This window comes from Lingula anatina, chromosome 7 (assembly GCF_051362555.1).
Source record: "Lingula anatina isolate TDL-2025a chromosome 7, LinAna3.0, whole genome shotgun sequence".
Lineage (NCBI taxonomy): Eukaryota > Metazoa > Brachiopoda > Lingulata > Lingulida > Lingulidae > Lingula > Lingula anatina.
In genome coordinates, this window is record NC_141773.1 from 9488291 (window position 1) to 9502351 (window position 14061).

A 14061-nucleotide genomic window follows, 5' to 3' on the forward strand; every position below is an offset into this window, starting at 1 on the left:
GACGATCTTCCGCAAACAGAAGCTTTTGAACGGATATGAGAATTGCATTATCGTTTCACTCGGATTGCGAACGATCTCCCGCTGACGATACGAAACTTGCGTTCTCGTCTTGCTCTTTGGCTAACCAGGTAATTATATCGGATATAATTCCCTGGGCTAACGAAGTCTTTTAAGCAGATATGAAAATTGCCTCTTCGTCTCTCTCGGATTGCAAACGATCTCGCGCTGAAAAATTGAAAATTGCCTTGTCTATCAGCTTTGCCAGGTGTCGTATGTATGGAGGTCCGGAAGGTGTCCCCTTTCATAATTTGGCAGTTTGTTTGTCATGCGAATAATTAAAATGACTGCAATCTTATAACCCTACTGCGGTGTATCATGGACTAGAACTAGAATAATGATGAAAATTTATGCGGCTGTGATACATACACTATTTATTTTTTTTAAATTGAAATAAAATACCTTGATAATGATATAATTATAACTTTTAAATTTCTTAATTTTATAGTGCATCAAATTGAATAAACGCAAGTCGGGAAAGATAGTGCGCGATTTTTACTAGCGTGTTTCGCAACAGCAAAATGTTCGTCATTTGAAATGTAAAAAAAAAGTATTATAAAAGGTGGGATTATTCAAGGACTTTCAGTTATTATTTTTTCTTCGTGGTTATTCAACAGTATAAGGCAATTTGAGAGCATTTAATTCGAGAAATACGCGACGCGATCCGAGGGCTGCTATTGTTCTGACTCACAAAGGCCGGTATTTTCACCCCATCGGGTTTATCACCCTGTTTATCTAAATGAAAGTGCAGGAGTTTTAAGACTAGAAGAAAGACCAACAAACTTCTTTATATTTCACAACCAGTTTATTACAGAGTAGTATCTTGAAATCATACATTTTCTTTTAATTACATGCCCTCTTTGAATAGCTGTGATCAGGAAGTAGAAGTTTTGGCATAGATATTCATCTTCTGTGGTCATTACTTTTCAATGCTTTAGATATGTCATATCTTTTGTAACGGCTAAAGATTCTCCTTCTAGCTCTTAACTTAAATGCAACTGTCTTTTTGTGATTTACTCTCATTTTCATCTGTTTTTTTATCTTTCTCCAGATATTTAAGGACTGAAGAAGTTGGCACAATACCAACAGAGGCCATCTTACTCGAAGTGGATTGCTTAAGTCCATTATTCCGTAAGTGAACTGCACTGTGAATCCTGCCTGCGAAGTTCCAGAAAAAGCTGACAACTTAATCATTAGTTTTCTGAAATGTTCTGTTTAAAGACTCCACTTTTGTGTGTTGGTATTTAGTTTTGTTGATTCAGTTGCCCCTGGGCCCAGTCTATAACTTAGACACTGTCTTTGAATGTGCATATCTTCAGAGTTACTAAAGTCTAGTTTGCCTTTCTCAGGGAAAATAGTTTCTGAGCCACCTTTACATACATAAGAGTTCTTTAAACAATTTTGACAATCAGCACTGTAGCAACTAATTATAGAGTCAGTGACATAACTCAGTGCTCTTTTAATCAATTCTATGTCCCCTTTATTTGTTTTAAAGCAAGCATCAATTCAAAATAGCAGCCCATTGCTATGCACTGAGCAAAGCGTTTTTGCATTTTGTCTCTTGTGTATTTTGTTTCTCCTGGAAACACTTGACAGGTAAATGGTGCTTTTTCTATTTGTTTTTTCAGAGCTTTGGTGAAGTGGCATGTGTCTCGAAGACTTTCAACACTGTCACATGCAGAGTGGGCTCGGCTATCACCCTCAGTGGCTAAGGCACCAACTGTGACTGCTCTCCAGAAATATCCTCAAGGATCTGCTGAATGACACGTTTCTGCTCTCCAATGCTGTCGTCTTCTCGTGGATTGGCCATGCAGACTCCACTGTTCTCTGGACAGGAGACATGTTCCCCTCTACTTCTGAGCAGGTGAGCTGTGTGGCATAACTTGTTACCAGTGTAAACACCAATAATGTCTTTCTGGCTGGTTACATTTTCTGCTACAGTGTACTGAGCGGCTGGCTGGTATGGTGTTTTGTTCCCTCCAATGAACAGACTATTATTATATCTCCCATCTCCTTTCACTGCTATGGGCTGTCCTCCATACCTTCTGAGATCTTGAATGCGACGTAGATTTTCATGGCGCTGTTGCATGTCAGCTTTGTTTAGCTCCATTATAGCTGCACTGACTTTGTTAGCTTGCTTTTGCATGGATGATGGGCTGGTCAGGGTCACATTGCTTGCCGTTAGAATCTGTCTCATTGCTGTGTTAGAGATCATATTTTGAGACAGGCCTAATTGCAAGCCTGCGTTCACCGTTGCTGCTCTCAGGCCACGCTGCTTGCTTTGGACTTCATTGTACAGTTTCTGCTTGCTTCCCTGTCCTGTACTGACATGTGTCACATTTTAGTCCCATTGACCAAGTCATTCCCCACTTGCTCTCTGCCTCTCTGTCCCAGACCATTGAGCCAGTGCACTCGGCTGTACGCTCTGACAAGACTTTGTTGACAAGATTGACAATTTTTTCTGCTGAAACCAACTTGTATTCGTCATCTGGGGGTTGGTGCTGGCTGCTGGACAAATTCTCTGACTTGGCCCTCCTATGTCCACGTATGACGGGTGCATCAGGGTTGCTGCTGAGGGTTGTTGGTGGCCAGACAGTGGGTGCCTGGTACAGCTCTTGGCTGAGTCTCGTGTATCTTCTCACAATAGGCTCTGGAGGCTGATCAGACTTCTATCTTGCATTGGATAGCATGTGTCCCTTCACAAATACACTTTTTCTTTGTTTTTTTCCAGCTGCCTTTACGGTACGACATGGTGGTAAGAGAGTGACTACTGAGACATGAGCCAGGGACAGGGCATTTAATAGCATCAGCTGCCCATTGTCTCTCCCAGGTGTGCAGGAAAGCAGGGTACATGACAACAAAAGGTGTGAACAGTGATCGGAAGTGGAAGTCCCTGTTAACAGCAAACTGCATGGCCCCAGTGCAGGGGGGGGGGGGTACCCAGCCTAGCAGTGAGTATTATGCAGGGAAGGACAGGAAGCCTGATTTCCTGTATCCTCACAACACACACAAACAAACATAAACAACAGTTGTGACAATTAACCTTGCACTTGACTTTAAGTAATTTTTAAATATTTTAAAATCTTTTTATTAGTAATTTTCCACTTCTCACATTTTATTTCTCAGCAAAGTGCACTTAAACTGGTCACAACCAGTTAAGATGCATATCTCACATTTTCACACATGTCCATCATCTGGTGTCCAAATTTGAAAACAATTGAAACAAATTCAGGCACAGAAATTTGCATTTAACTTTTTATCACTCATGAAATTGTGCTTTCTCACCAGGTGCAATGTTGGCTAAAGTGGCCCATACAGTAACCACATTTTCAACTTGACAGGGCTCAGTCACCAAGATACCGTTCTCAGTCATATTGGGCGGAGCAGTTGGCAGTGTATTAAGGTTTTAATTTTTGGTGTCAGAAGGTAAGAACAGCGGGTGGTGGTTTCTGTGAAGGGCAGAAACCACTAAATCAACCAATCACCAACTGTTATAGACGCGTGTAGTTCAGTGGGAGAAAATTAGTGCTATTTTTTTTTCTTTTTTTTCCTGACATTTCTTGTGTGTTGCTAGGGTTAATTTTGGTATCAACTAGCAGGCTAGGGAGTAAATTACTGCCAGTTTTTATTTTTTTTTATTTTTTTTTTTTTTCAGGACCAGGCACAGGTGCGGTGCAGTGCAGTCGTGAGACCTCTGGAGGAGTGGTTGCTGACTGTGAGTGGTGTAGTGGTTTGTTCACAAACAGAGGGGTGCACATGTTCAAGTCATGCCGGTAAGAAAGTTCAGTTGATGACAGTATATTTTTTTGCCATTGGGAGTTATGTCAGTGTGTCTGCTGTCCAAGGGGATGGGAAATGTTTCACCCAGTGATTTTGTTCATACAGTTTAGCAGGCATTTCTTAGTGTGGTCGTCAATGGGAAATTATTTGGTGGTTTCTGGGAAAATGACAACTGTTCACTTTTGGCTTAGGGTGCTTTCCCAGACAATTAGATCGATTTAAAGATTAAAGTTTAGATCGACCTAACTCCCTGGGGGTTCACACTAAATTGCAGTCAGCCAAACGGGCACCATAGTTAATTACCCAATAACAGCTTTTAGTAGGCGGAACAGACGCTTAAGCCGGCCAAGCTGACAGTAATCTAGTGAGACTCCCCACAGGGATAGATCGATCTAAAAATCTATGGAAATGGGTTGTTAGTTTCTATATTTAGAGCAGCACAGGCTATAAAAGGGTGGTCTTGCATTATTTCAAACACAGAAATGGCTAATCAGCAATTTCTTGTAGAATTGAGTGATAAATTACATGCAAGATTACATAACACACAGGAAAGATACTGTTGGCTGTGGACTGGGGGCACCAGTTGTTCCAGTGGGGTTCGTTATGGGATGATGAGGGTTACATTTCCTGGGGCCAGACACTCCGTTACTGTTGGAGTGCACAGGGTGGCATTTATGCTGAAGGAGAGGATTTTAAACATACCGAGAGGGATAGAAGTATCTCAACTGTGTGGAGTCACTCTGTGCTGTAACCATCTCACAGCAGAGCCTCACGGAATCAACAATAACAGATTACATTGTCGTAATGTGGGCAGGTGCCTCTGACACAGACAGAGGTCAAATTGTGTACATGATAATTGTTATTATTATTGCTGTTATTATTATTATTAATTTTACATTTACTTAATTTATAGATTTCTCAATTATATTTCTAAGTTTTAAGACTAGAAGAAAGACCAACAAACTTTTTTATATTTCACAACCAGTTTATTACAGAGTAGTATCTTGAAATCATACATTTTCTTTTAATTACATGCTCTCTTTGAATAGCTGTGATCAGGAAGTAGTAGTTTTGGCATATATATGCATCTTCTGTAGTCATTACTTTTCAATGCTTTAGATCTGTCATATCTTCTGTAACGGCCAAGGATTCTCCTTCTAGCTCTTAACTTAAATGCAACTGTCTTTTTGTGATTTACTCTCATTTTCATCTGTTTTTTATCTTTCTCCAGATATTTAAGGACTGAAGAAGTTGGCACAATACCAACAGAGGCCATCTTACTCGAAGTGGATTGCTTAAGTCCATTCTTCCGTAAGTGAACTGCACTGTGAATCCTGCCTGTGAAGTTCCAGAAAAAGCTGACACCAATAATGTCTTTCTGGCTGGTCACATTTTCTGCTTCAGTATACTCTGTCTGAGTGGCTGGCTGGTATGGTGTTTTGTTCCCTCCACTGAACAGACTATTATTATATCTCCCATCTCCTTTCACTGCTATGGGCTGTCCTCCATACCTTCTCAGATCTTGAATGCGACGTAGATTTTCACGGCACTGTTGCATGTCAGCTTTGTTTAGCTCCATTATAGCTGCACTGACTTTGTTAGCTTGCTTTTGCATGGATGATGGGCTGGTCGGGGTCACATTGCTTGCCATTAGAATCTGTCTCATTGCTGTGTTAGAGATCATATTTTGAGACAGGCCTAATTGCAAGCCTGCTTTCACAGTTGCTGCTCTCCGGCCACGCTGCTTGCTTTGGACTTCATTGTACAGTTTCTGCTTGCTTCCCTGTCCTGTACTGACATGTTTCACATTTTAGTCCCATTGACCAAGCCACTCCCCACTTGCTCTCTGCCTCTCTGTCCCAAACCATTGAGCCAGTGCACTCGGCTGTACGCTCTGACAAGACTTTGTTGACCAGATTGACATTTTTTTCTGCTGAAACCACGTTGTATTCATCATCTGGGGGTTGGTGCTGGCTGCTGGTCAAATTCTCTGACTTGGCCCTCCTATGTCCACGTATGTCGGGTGCATCAGGGTTGCTGCTGAGGGTTGTTGGTGGCCCGACAGTGGGTGGAGAGGAGGCTGCCTGGTACAACTCTTGGCTGAGTCTTGTGTATCTTCTCACAATAGGCTCTGGAGGCTGGTCAGACTTCTGTCTTGCATTGGATAGCGTGTGTCCCTTCACAAATACACTTTTTCTTTGTTTTTTTTCCAGCTGCCTTTACGGTACGACATGGTGGTAAGAGAGTGACTACTGAGACAGGAGCCAGGGACAGGGCATTTTATAGCATCAGCTGCCCATTGTCTCTCCCAGGTGTGCAAGAAAGCAGGGTACATGACAACAAAAGGTGTGAACAGTGATCGGAAGTGGAAGTCCCTGTAAACAGCAAACTGCATGGCCCCAGTGCAGGGGGGGGTGTACCCAGCCTAGCAGTGAGTATTGTTATGCAGGGAAGGACAGGAAGCCTGATTTCCTGTATCCTCACGACACACACAAATAAACATAAACAACAGTTGTGACAATTAACCTTGCACTTGACTTTAAGTAATTTTTAAATATTTTAAAATCTTTTTATTAGTAATTTTCCACTTCTCACATTTTATTTCTCAGCAAAGTACACTTAAACTAGTCACAACCAGTTAAGATGCGTATCTCAGATTTTCACACATGTCCATCATCCGGTGTCCAAATTTGAAAACAATTGAAACAAATTCAGGCACAGAAATTTGCATTTAACTTTTTATCACTCATGAAAATGTGCTTTCTCGACAGGTGCAATGTTGGCTAAAGTGGCCCATACAGCAACCACATTTTCAATTTGACAGGGCTCAGTCACCAAGAGACCGTTCTCAGTCATATTGGGCGGAGCAGTTGGCAGTGTATTAAGGTTTTAATTTTTGGTGTCAGAAGGTAAGAACAGTGGGTGGTGGTTTCTGTGAAGGGCAGAAACCACTAAATCAACCAATCACCAACTGTTATAGACGCATGTAGTTCAGTGGGAGAAAATTAGTGCTTTTTTTTTTCTTTTTTCCTGACATTTCTTGTGTGTTGCTAGGGTTAATTTTGGTATCAACTAGCAGGCTAGGGAGTAAATTACTGCCATTTTTTTTTTTTCAGGACCAGGCACAGGTGCGGTGCAGTGCAGTCGTGAGACCTTTGGCGGAGGGGTTACTGACTGTGAGTGGTGCAGTGGTTTGTTTACAAAAAGAGGGGTGCACATGTTCAAGTGATGCCGGTAAGAAAGTTCAGTTGATAACAGTATATTTTTTTGCCATTGGGAGTTATGTCAGTGTGTCTGCTGTCCATGGGGATGGGAAATGTTTCACCCAGTGATTTGTTCATGTAGTTTAGCAAGCATTTCTTAGTATGGTTGTCAATGGGAAATTATTTGGTGGTTTCTGGTAAAATGACAACTGTTCACTCTTGGCTTAGTTTCAATATTTAGAGCAGCACATGCTATAATCATTTCAAACACAGAAATGGCTAATTAGCAATTTCTTGAAGAATTGAGTGACAAATTACATGCAAGATTGCATAACACACAGGAGAGATACTGTTGGCTGTGGACACTTTCGAGGACACTTTAATAGCCTTGGTTTTTAATCCTTATGGTAGTTAAACGACTATTATCAGTGCGTTAATTATAGGGAATTAAACCTTAAGCCGTTGGGACCCTGCAGCGATAAATACTACTCTAACTCGGCCTAAATTTACTCAGATCGCTTTTAGCCACCCACTGTGAGCAGGACACCATCATCAATAGAAAAGTACTCCTGCACTTTCATTTAGATAAACAGGGTGATAAACCCGATAGGGTGAGAGGGGTGAAAATACCGGACTTTGTGAGTCAGAACAATAGCAGCCCGTGGATCGCGTCGCGTATTTCTCGAGTTAAATGCTCTCAAATTGCCTTATACTGTTGAATAACCACGGAGAAAAAGATAATAACTGAAAGTCCATGAATAATCCAACATTTTATAATACTTTTTTTTACATTTCAAATGAACATTTTGCTGTTGCGAAACATGCTAGTAAAAATCACACACTGTCTTTCCCGACTCGCGTTTATTCAATTTGATGCACATGGTGATAAATTAAGAAATTTAACAGTTATAATTATACCATTGTCAAGGTATTTAATTTCAATTTTGAAATAAATAGTGTATGTATCACAACTGCATAAATTTTCATAATTTGTCTGGTCATACACCATGATACACCGCAGTAGGGTTATAAGATTGCAGTCATTTTAATTATTCGTATGACAAACAAACTGCCAAATTATGAAAGGGGACACCTTCCGGACCTCCATACATACGGCACCTGGCAAAGCTGATAGACAAAAAGGCAATTTTCAAATTTTCAGCGCGAGATTGTTTGCAATCCGAGAGAGACAAGGAGGCAATTTTCATATCTGCTTAAAAGACTTCGTTAGCCAAAGAGCAAGACGAGAACGCAAGTTTCGTATCATCAGCTGGAGATCGTTCTCGATCTAAGCGAGACGAAAAGGCAATTTTCATATTCATTCATGGGAATTGGTTCGCAAAAGAGTGTCAGTGGCAGAGCGTTATCGATTGTTATTAACCCTCCCTTCCCATTGAAATTTATTATTTTATAAAATATTTTTTCACTTCATCACACTCCCACCCCATTTTGGACAGCCTGTATCCCAATCCTAGAAAAAAGGCTTGGTTCTGGGTGAAATGATGTAATGGAACTTAATTGAATAGCCACAATGTATTTAATTTTAACTGATGATTTTATTACTGGTGAAAACTGAGCTATGATATTTGGCGAATTTAATTTATTCTAAATTTACATTGAACCGTACCTGGGAATTTTGAAAATCTGTGTCTGTCTGAAGAAAAAAAAGGATACAGGGTATATATTAGAAGCGTTTTACATGGGAGGGGGGTCTACATATTCAATTTACAATGTGTATGCGTACATGAAGAACAATTGCATTATTTTAAAGATGGTATAAAAAGATGCAATAGACTCTGTTTAATCTGTAAAAAACAATATTTATGATGTTGAAGATGAATACCATTTATTAATGACATGTGTAGCATATACAGAATTAAGAGAAAAAATATCTGCAAGTGAATAAAGTGAAAAGAAAGTTTTTTAAGATTAATTACCACAAAAAACACAAATTTAATCTTTAGTCTAGCTGCTTATATATTAAAGCTTTTATATTAAGAAAAGAAATTTTGGATCACTGACATAAATGAATAATCCTTAATACATCTCATGGACTTTACTATTATTATTATTATTATTATTATTATTATTATTATTATTATTATTATTATTATGTACTATGGGCCGGAGGCCTTGAATAAATTATTATTATTATATTATTATATTATAAAATCATAATAAGGAGCTGACACCACAGCTTTATCTGCCATAGATCGCTATTTTATGTCAGTGTGGACAGGTACATATACCTTAATGTGTCACATACTGTATGCATCATATCATGTGGCAATGCTCTATGTCTTCGTATGTCATGGCGAAGAATATCTTAATTTAGTAGTTTTTGAAAAAAAATTGCAATGAAAAGATTTCCTGTTGCTGACTATACAGGTAAAACTGACATTCACACTGCGGGTTGAAAACGGGTAGTGTGGTCTGATATACCGGTTTATTCTGGATCTGTAGGTGCCGAGTCTGGTAGTTGGGTAGGCCTGCATTTGTTACACTAGTGAATGTGTATATCTATTTCGTGAGTTTTTGGTTCAATTAACAAACTGTGAATCAAGTAAAATGGTTCTTAGTTGTTAAGAATTTTTTTGGTGCCTAAAACATTGTTTTTGAAGAAAAAATACTTTTTTTATTATTGTCATTGTCAACAATTTTTCTTTGTTTATATATATATATATATATATATATATATATATATATATATATATTTGTACAGGACTGATTGTATTAAACAAAGTATAAATAAGCCTTTCTTATATATATTTTTTAATTTACAGATGTAAGGTGTATCAAACTGATCCAGGAAGAAATGAAGTAATTGATCCAGATGGTCTGGGAAAAGCGAGCTGTGGATCTCCCAGCTCAGTCCACTGTTTTCAGTGAACAGTGCACAAAATCTTTGGTAGGACTACCTACCCTTTTCTGTGAAAGTTCAATTTACGCACTCACTGGTGGAAGTGCTGAAAAATACCGATTAGCTGGCTATTCAATGTTCAAGGCAGGCAAGGTAACATCAAAACATCCACACACTTTAGAAAACAATTTCATTAATTTTATGCTCATTTAGTAAGTGAATTCAAATATTTATATTATTGTCTAATCCCACTTTATAGATGACAAACATTATTATTATTGATATTTTTATTATTATTTTTTAAAGGTACAGAACCTTTTAGTCAAGGCTGCCGCTGAATTTTCCCTGCGTGCAATTGTAGGAGCCTGTCTCAGCAAAGACAGATATAAAGTAAAGGTGGACCTGTCATCCGATGGGCAAGTGGTTGCCTCATATTGCACATGTAAAGCTGGTGCAAAAGGTAAATGTAAACATGTTGTGGCTACCCTATTTTACTTGAATGACTTAAAGCTTAGTTGTACCACAGAGGTCCCCAATGAGGTTGCTTGCACTGATAAACCAAGAGAGTGGGGTAAGGCTAGATCACAGACAAAGGTGTCCAATAAAGGGTACCTGAGAAGATCAGCATTGGTCATAATTGTGCTGGAAGTGTGTAGTGGTGTAAGACGTAAAGCTGAGTGGTCATTTTTAGCTGGAGGTGAACGGGAGAGAAGACATGGACTCGGAGGAAAAAGCAGTTTTTCAACATGGTAAGATGATATTTCTTCTTTACGCATTTTGGGCAGAGAATACTTGTAGAAATAATAGGCACTTGGTATGAAAATGTGACATGGAACTTGAAGGTGCAAAATCGTGGTTAATTTGCAGACAACTTGTTTTGAAACGATTTATAGCCTCCCGGGAATTCTTTTCCCTTTACGCTCTTTGTCGCGCTGGCGGTCGATGCAGCATGTATTTCAAAACAAGTTGTCTGCAAATTAACCATGATTTTGCACCTTCAAGTTCCGTGACACTTTTTCATATCATGTGTCTATTGTTTCTACAAGTATTCTCTGCCCCAAATGCATAAAGATGACATGTTATCTTACCGTGTTGTTAGAATAACTGCTTTTTTCTCCACCCCATGTCTTCATTCCCATTCACCTCCAGCTAAAAATGACCACTCAGCTTTATGTCTTACACCACTACACGTCACTTCCAGCACTATTCTGACCAATGCTGATCTTCTCCGGTGCCCTTTATTCCTTTTTGGGTTTGTAGTTTGTGAAGCATGTTCCTGGGAAGGAGCCCGGAAATGAAGAAATCCAGAAAAGGAGGAGCAATTATGATGTTTTGCCCCCATGTAGATGCACCCTGCAACCAAGAGTAGATGCTCTGGTCAACAACATGCCAGCAAACTCACACAGGAGATCACTGTTGCTTATGCTGTGGTGCAGTAATGTAAGTATAAAACATTACTTCCAGTTGTACTAAGCAAGTATTTAATGTTTTAACCATGTTTCTTTATAAACAGAATTTACTGTCAATGTGTAATGCATTATAACCAGCAATGATGTGCACAGTACTTTTTTTTTCGTTCTATGTTCTAAATTAAATGTGAAAACCTGTTAAATTTAACTGTTTTCATACATCAACCAACATAATATTTTGTTTAATTGCAGAAACCACAAGAAAGTACCTGTAATGCCTTGCGAGTCCCACCTGTCAAAACCGCCAAGTCACATGTGAGTACATAATTCTACACACTCTTTGGGCATATATAAATAAAATATTTTTTTACCTGTACTTTTACTGCCCTGTGTGCTGTATCAGCAATATCGAGCCATTTAGATTTAATTTTTTGCCATCCATTGCTTGTGACTTCTATATTTTTTACAACATGATCGCTGCTTTTGTCCTTAAAGTAGTTCCTAGCGGTTACAGTTTATGGGTGACATTTTCAACATTTTCTTGTGATAGGTTTTACAAGAAAGAAATGCTCAGCCAGAGGTGCCTGATACCATGGACTTGGAAGGAGAAGAGTTTGGGGTGATTCGGGAGAAATATATTACATCAGTCACTATCAACCCTGATGAAATTGAGCAGATTGAGAAGGAGACAAGAGATGAAGCAAACAGCGAGAATTGGTTCAGTCAAAGAAAAGGTAAGATTCTAGTGGGCATTAACTATATGAGGTTTGCATTTTAGATTTAGGCTGTGTGCAACAAAGGTACTGTGATTGGTTTTGAAAGAGCAACATTTAGATTATGGTGTAATGAAAAAAATAGGAAAACACTAGTACGACACAATACACATCAACTCAAATGTATATGACATCATAGGTTTTTTATTGGTATTGTTTTTAGGAAGAATAACAGCTTCCAATGCAGGTCACATTGTTCGCATGAAGAATGACCCCCCCCCCCTCCCAGACAACTTGTTAAGGAAGATGCTGCAGTATGATGCACCAGTGTCTTGTCCTGCCATGAGACATGGAATTGAACATGAAGAAGTTGCCAATAATTGCTACAGGTACATGTACACACATATTTTGAAGAGATTATTTAGTCATTACAAACACTAACTCGTGTTATAACAATAATAATAATAACAATTTTAACTTGCACATTTATGTTTTGCATTTTACAGTAATCAGTAAGTTTTAACTTTACCTTGTACAAATATTGCTACACATGTCATGCCCAATGTAGAGGGGGCAATTTAAGATTGCATACATGCCCATGGTAAGACAATTTGAACATAATCTGATTAAGTTGTACACGTACTGTATATTTGCACTGTTACCATATGAAGGATATATTTTAACTGTAAGTTTTCAAAACTTTATGTAGGATGTTGAAAGAAGTCACAGGGTCTCCAGTCAGTGTGGACAAGGCAGGGTTGGTGATTCACCCACACCACCATTTTCTGGGTGCTTCTGTAGATGGGATGGTGACTGACAACAGCTTCAACCCCCCACAAGGAGTATTGGAAGTCAAATGCCCCTTTTCCCCCCAAGATCAGACCCTTCAGGGGCTAGTGGCTGCCCGGAAAGACTTTTGTCTTGTCCCCGGAGCAGAGGAAGTGCCATGCTATGCAGTGCATGAGGACGAGGCGGCTATGGAAATTTCTCGGAAAACTTGCAAGCTTAAGCTTAATGAAAAACACATTTATTACTGTCAAGTCCAGATGCAGTTACCAACAGACAGTGGTGCGATTTTGTAGTCTTTTTAACATCAGGAAAGAGGGAAGGGTGCCTGTCTGCTGAGGTATTTTTCCAGAGAGTGCACTTCAATAGTGTCTTGTGGCAGACTACAATTTTACCCAAGATAACAAATTTCTACAGGAATGCTCTTGTTCCAGAGATTTTGAGTCAACAGGTGTTTAGAGGCAAGAGATTGTACATACATTCAAATCATTATAAGTACAGGTCAAAGTGTTAGACATTGAGAAATTATGAGCTGAAGTGTTACAACTTTGGTTGATTTGTTTTCTTTAATGGAAACCTTTATTTATTTATTTATTTATTTATTTTTTTTATTATTATTATTTTTTTGTTTAACATGTGGTAATATTCTCTGTATTGAAAGCATTTAATTTATAATGGCAATTTTTGGTACTGAGCATTTTGGTACTGAGCATTTTTAGTAAATGTATAACTGTGATGATATTTGAGAGATTTTATTATTCAACACATGTATTACTTATTATATACAAGTACTTAGTTGGATGAGATATATTCTCCATTTTAGTATTCAACACATTGTATTACTTATTACATACATACATGTACATGGTTGGATGAGATTTATTATCCATTTGGTGTTTTTACCATATTTATGTGTAGTTAACACAATATGTGATGTGCCTTTTATTGTAGCTTGGTGCTGTATCATTAAGATTAAGCCTCCAAAGAAATTGTGATGGTGCTTCTTAAGTTAACATTCTAGAAAGTATTTCCTTCCAAATAAGTTTTGTTACTGTGATTAAAGTTATCTGTGATGGAACATTTTTACTTTCCAAATAAATTTAATAAGATACATGTATTCACATTCTTGTTTCTCCAGTTTCAGACATCCTTGTTTATCAGAACAGTCTGGACAGTTTTCAGTCTGCACATGATAATTTTTCCAGTCATTCAGATAATAATGGTTCTGTGCATAGGTTCACTAAATAACAACA

General features: G+C 38.6%; 1 protein-coding gene across 3 annotated transcripts; it reads left to right on the forward strand.

The window, feature by feature from the left end:
• Positions 1-1877: 1877 nt before the first annotated feature.
• LOC106151198 (uncharacterized) lies at positions 1878-13925 on the forward strand. 3 transcript variants are annotated; one of them, XM_087016706.1, is made up of 13 exons: positions 1878-1921; positions 2789-3008; positions 3346-3483; positions 3713-3830; positions 6051-6268; positions 6609-7071; positions 9824-10053; positions 10207-10360; positions 11161-11340; positions 11562-11624; positions 11860-12043; positions 12246-12411; positions 12732-13925. In XM_087016706.1, the coding sequence occupies exons 8-13, from the start codon at positions 10313-10315 to the stop codon at positions 13102-13104; spliced, it is 1014 nt and encodes a 337-aa protein (XP_086872832.1). In that variant the 5' UTR covers positions 1878-1921; positions 2789-3008; positions 3346-3483; positions 3713-3830; positions 6051-6268; positions 6609-7071; positions 9824-10053; positions 10207-10312; the 3' UTR covers positions 13105-13925. The 3 variants fall into 3 exon arrangements, with proteins under 3 accessions (XP_086872832.1, XP_086872831.1, XP_013379795.1); XM_087016705.1 differs by having other exon boundaries at positions 3346-3830; XM_013524341.2 differs by lacking the exons at positions 1878-1921; positions 2789-3008; positions 3346-3483; positions 3713-3830; positions 6051-6268 and having other exon boundaries at positions 6609-6746; positions 6954-7071.
• The last annotated feature ends 136 nt before the right edge of the window (positions 13926-14061 follow it).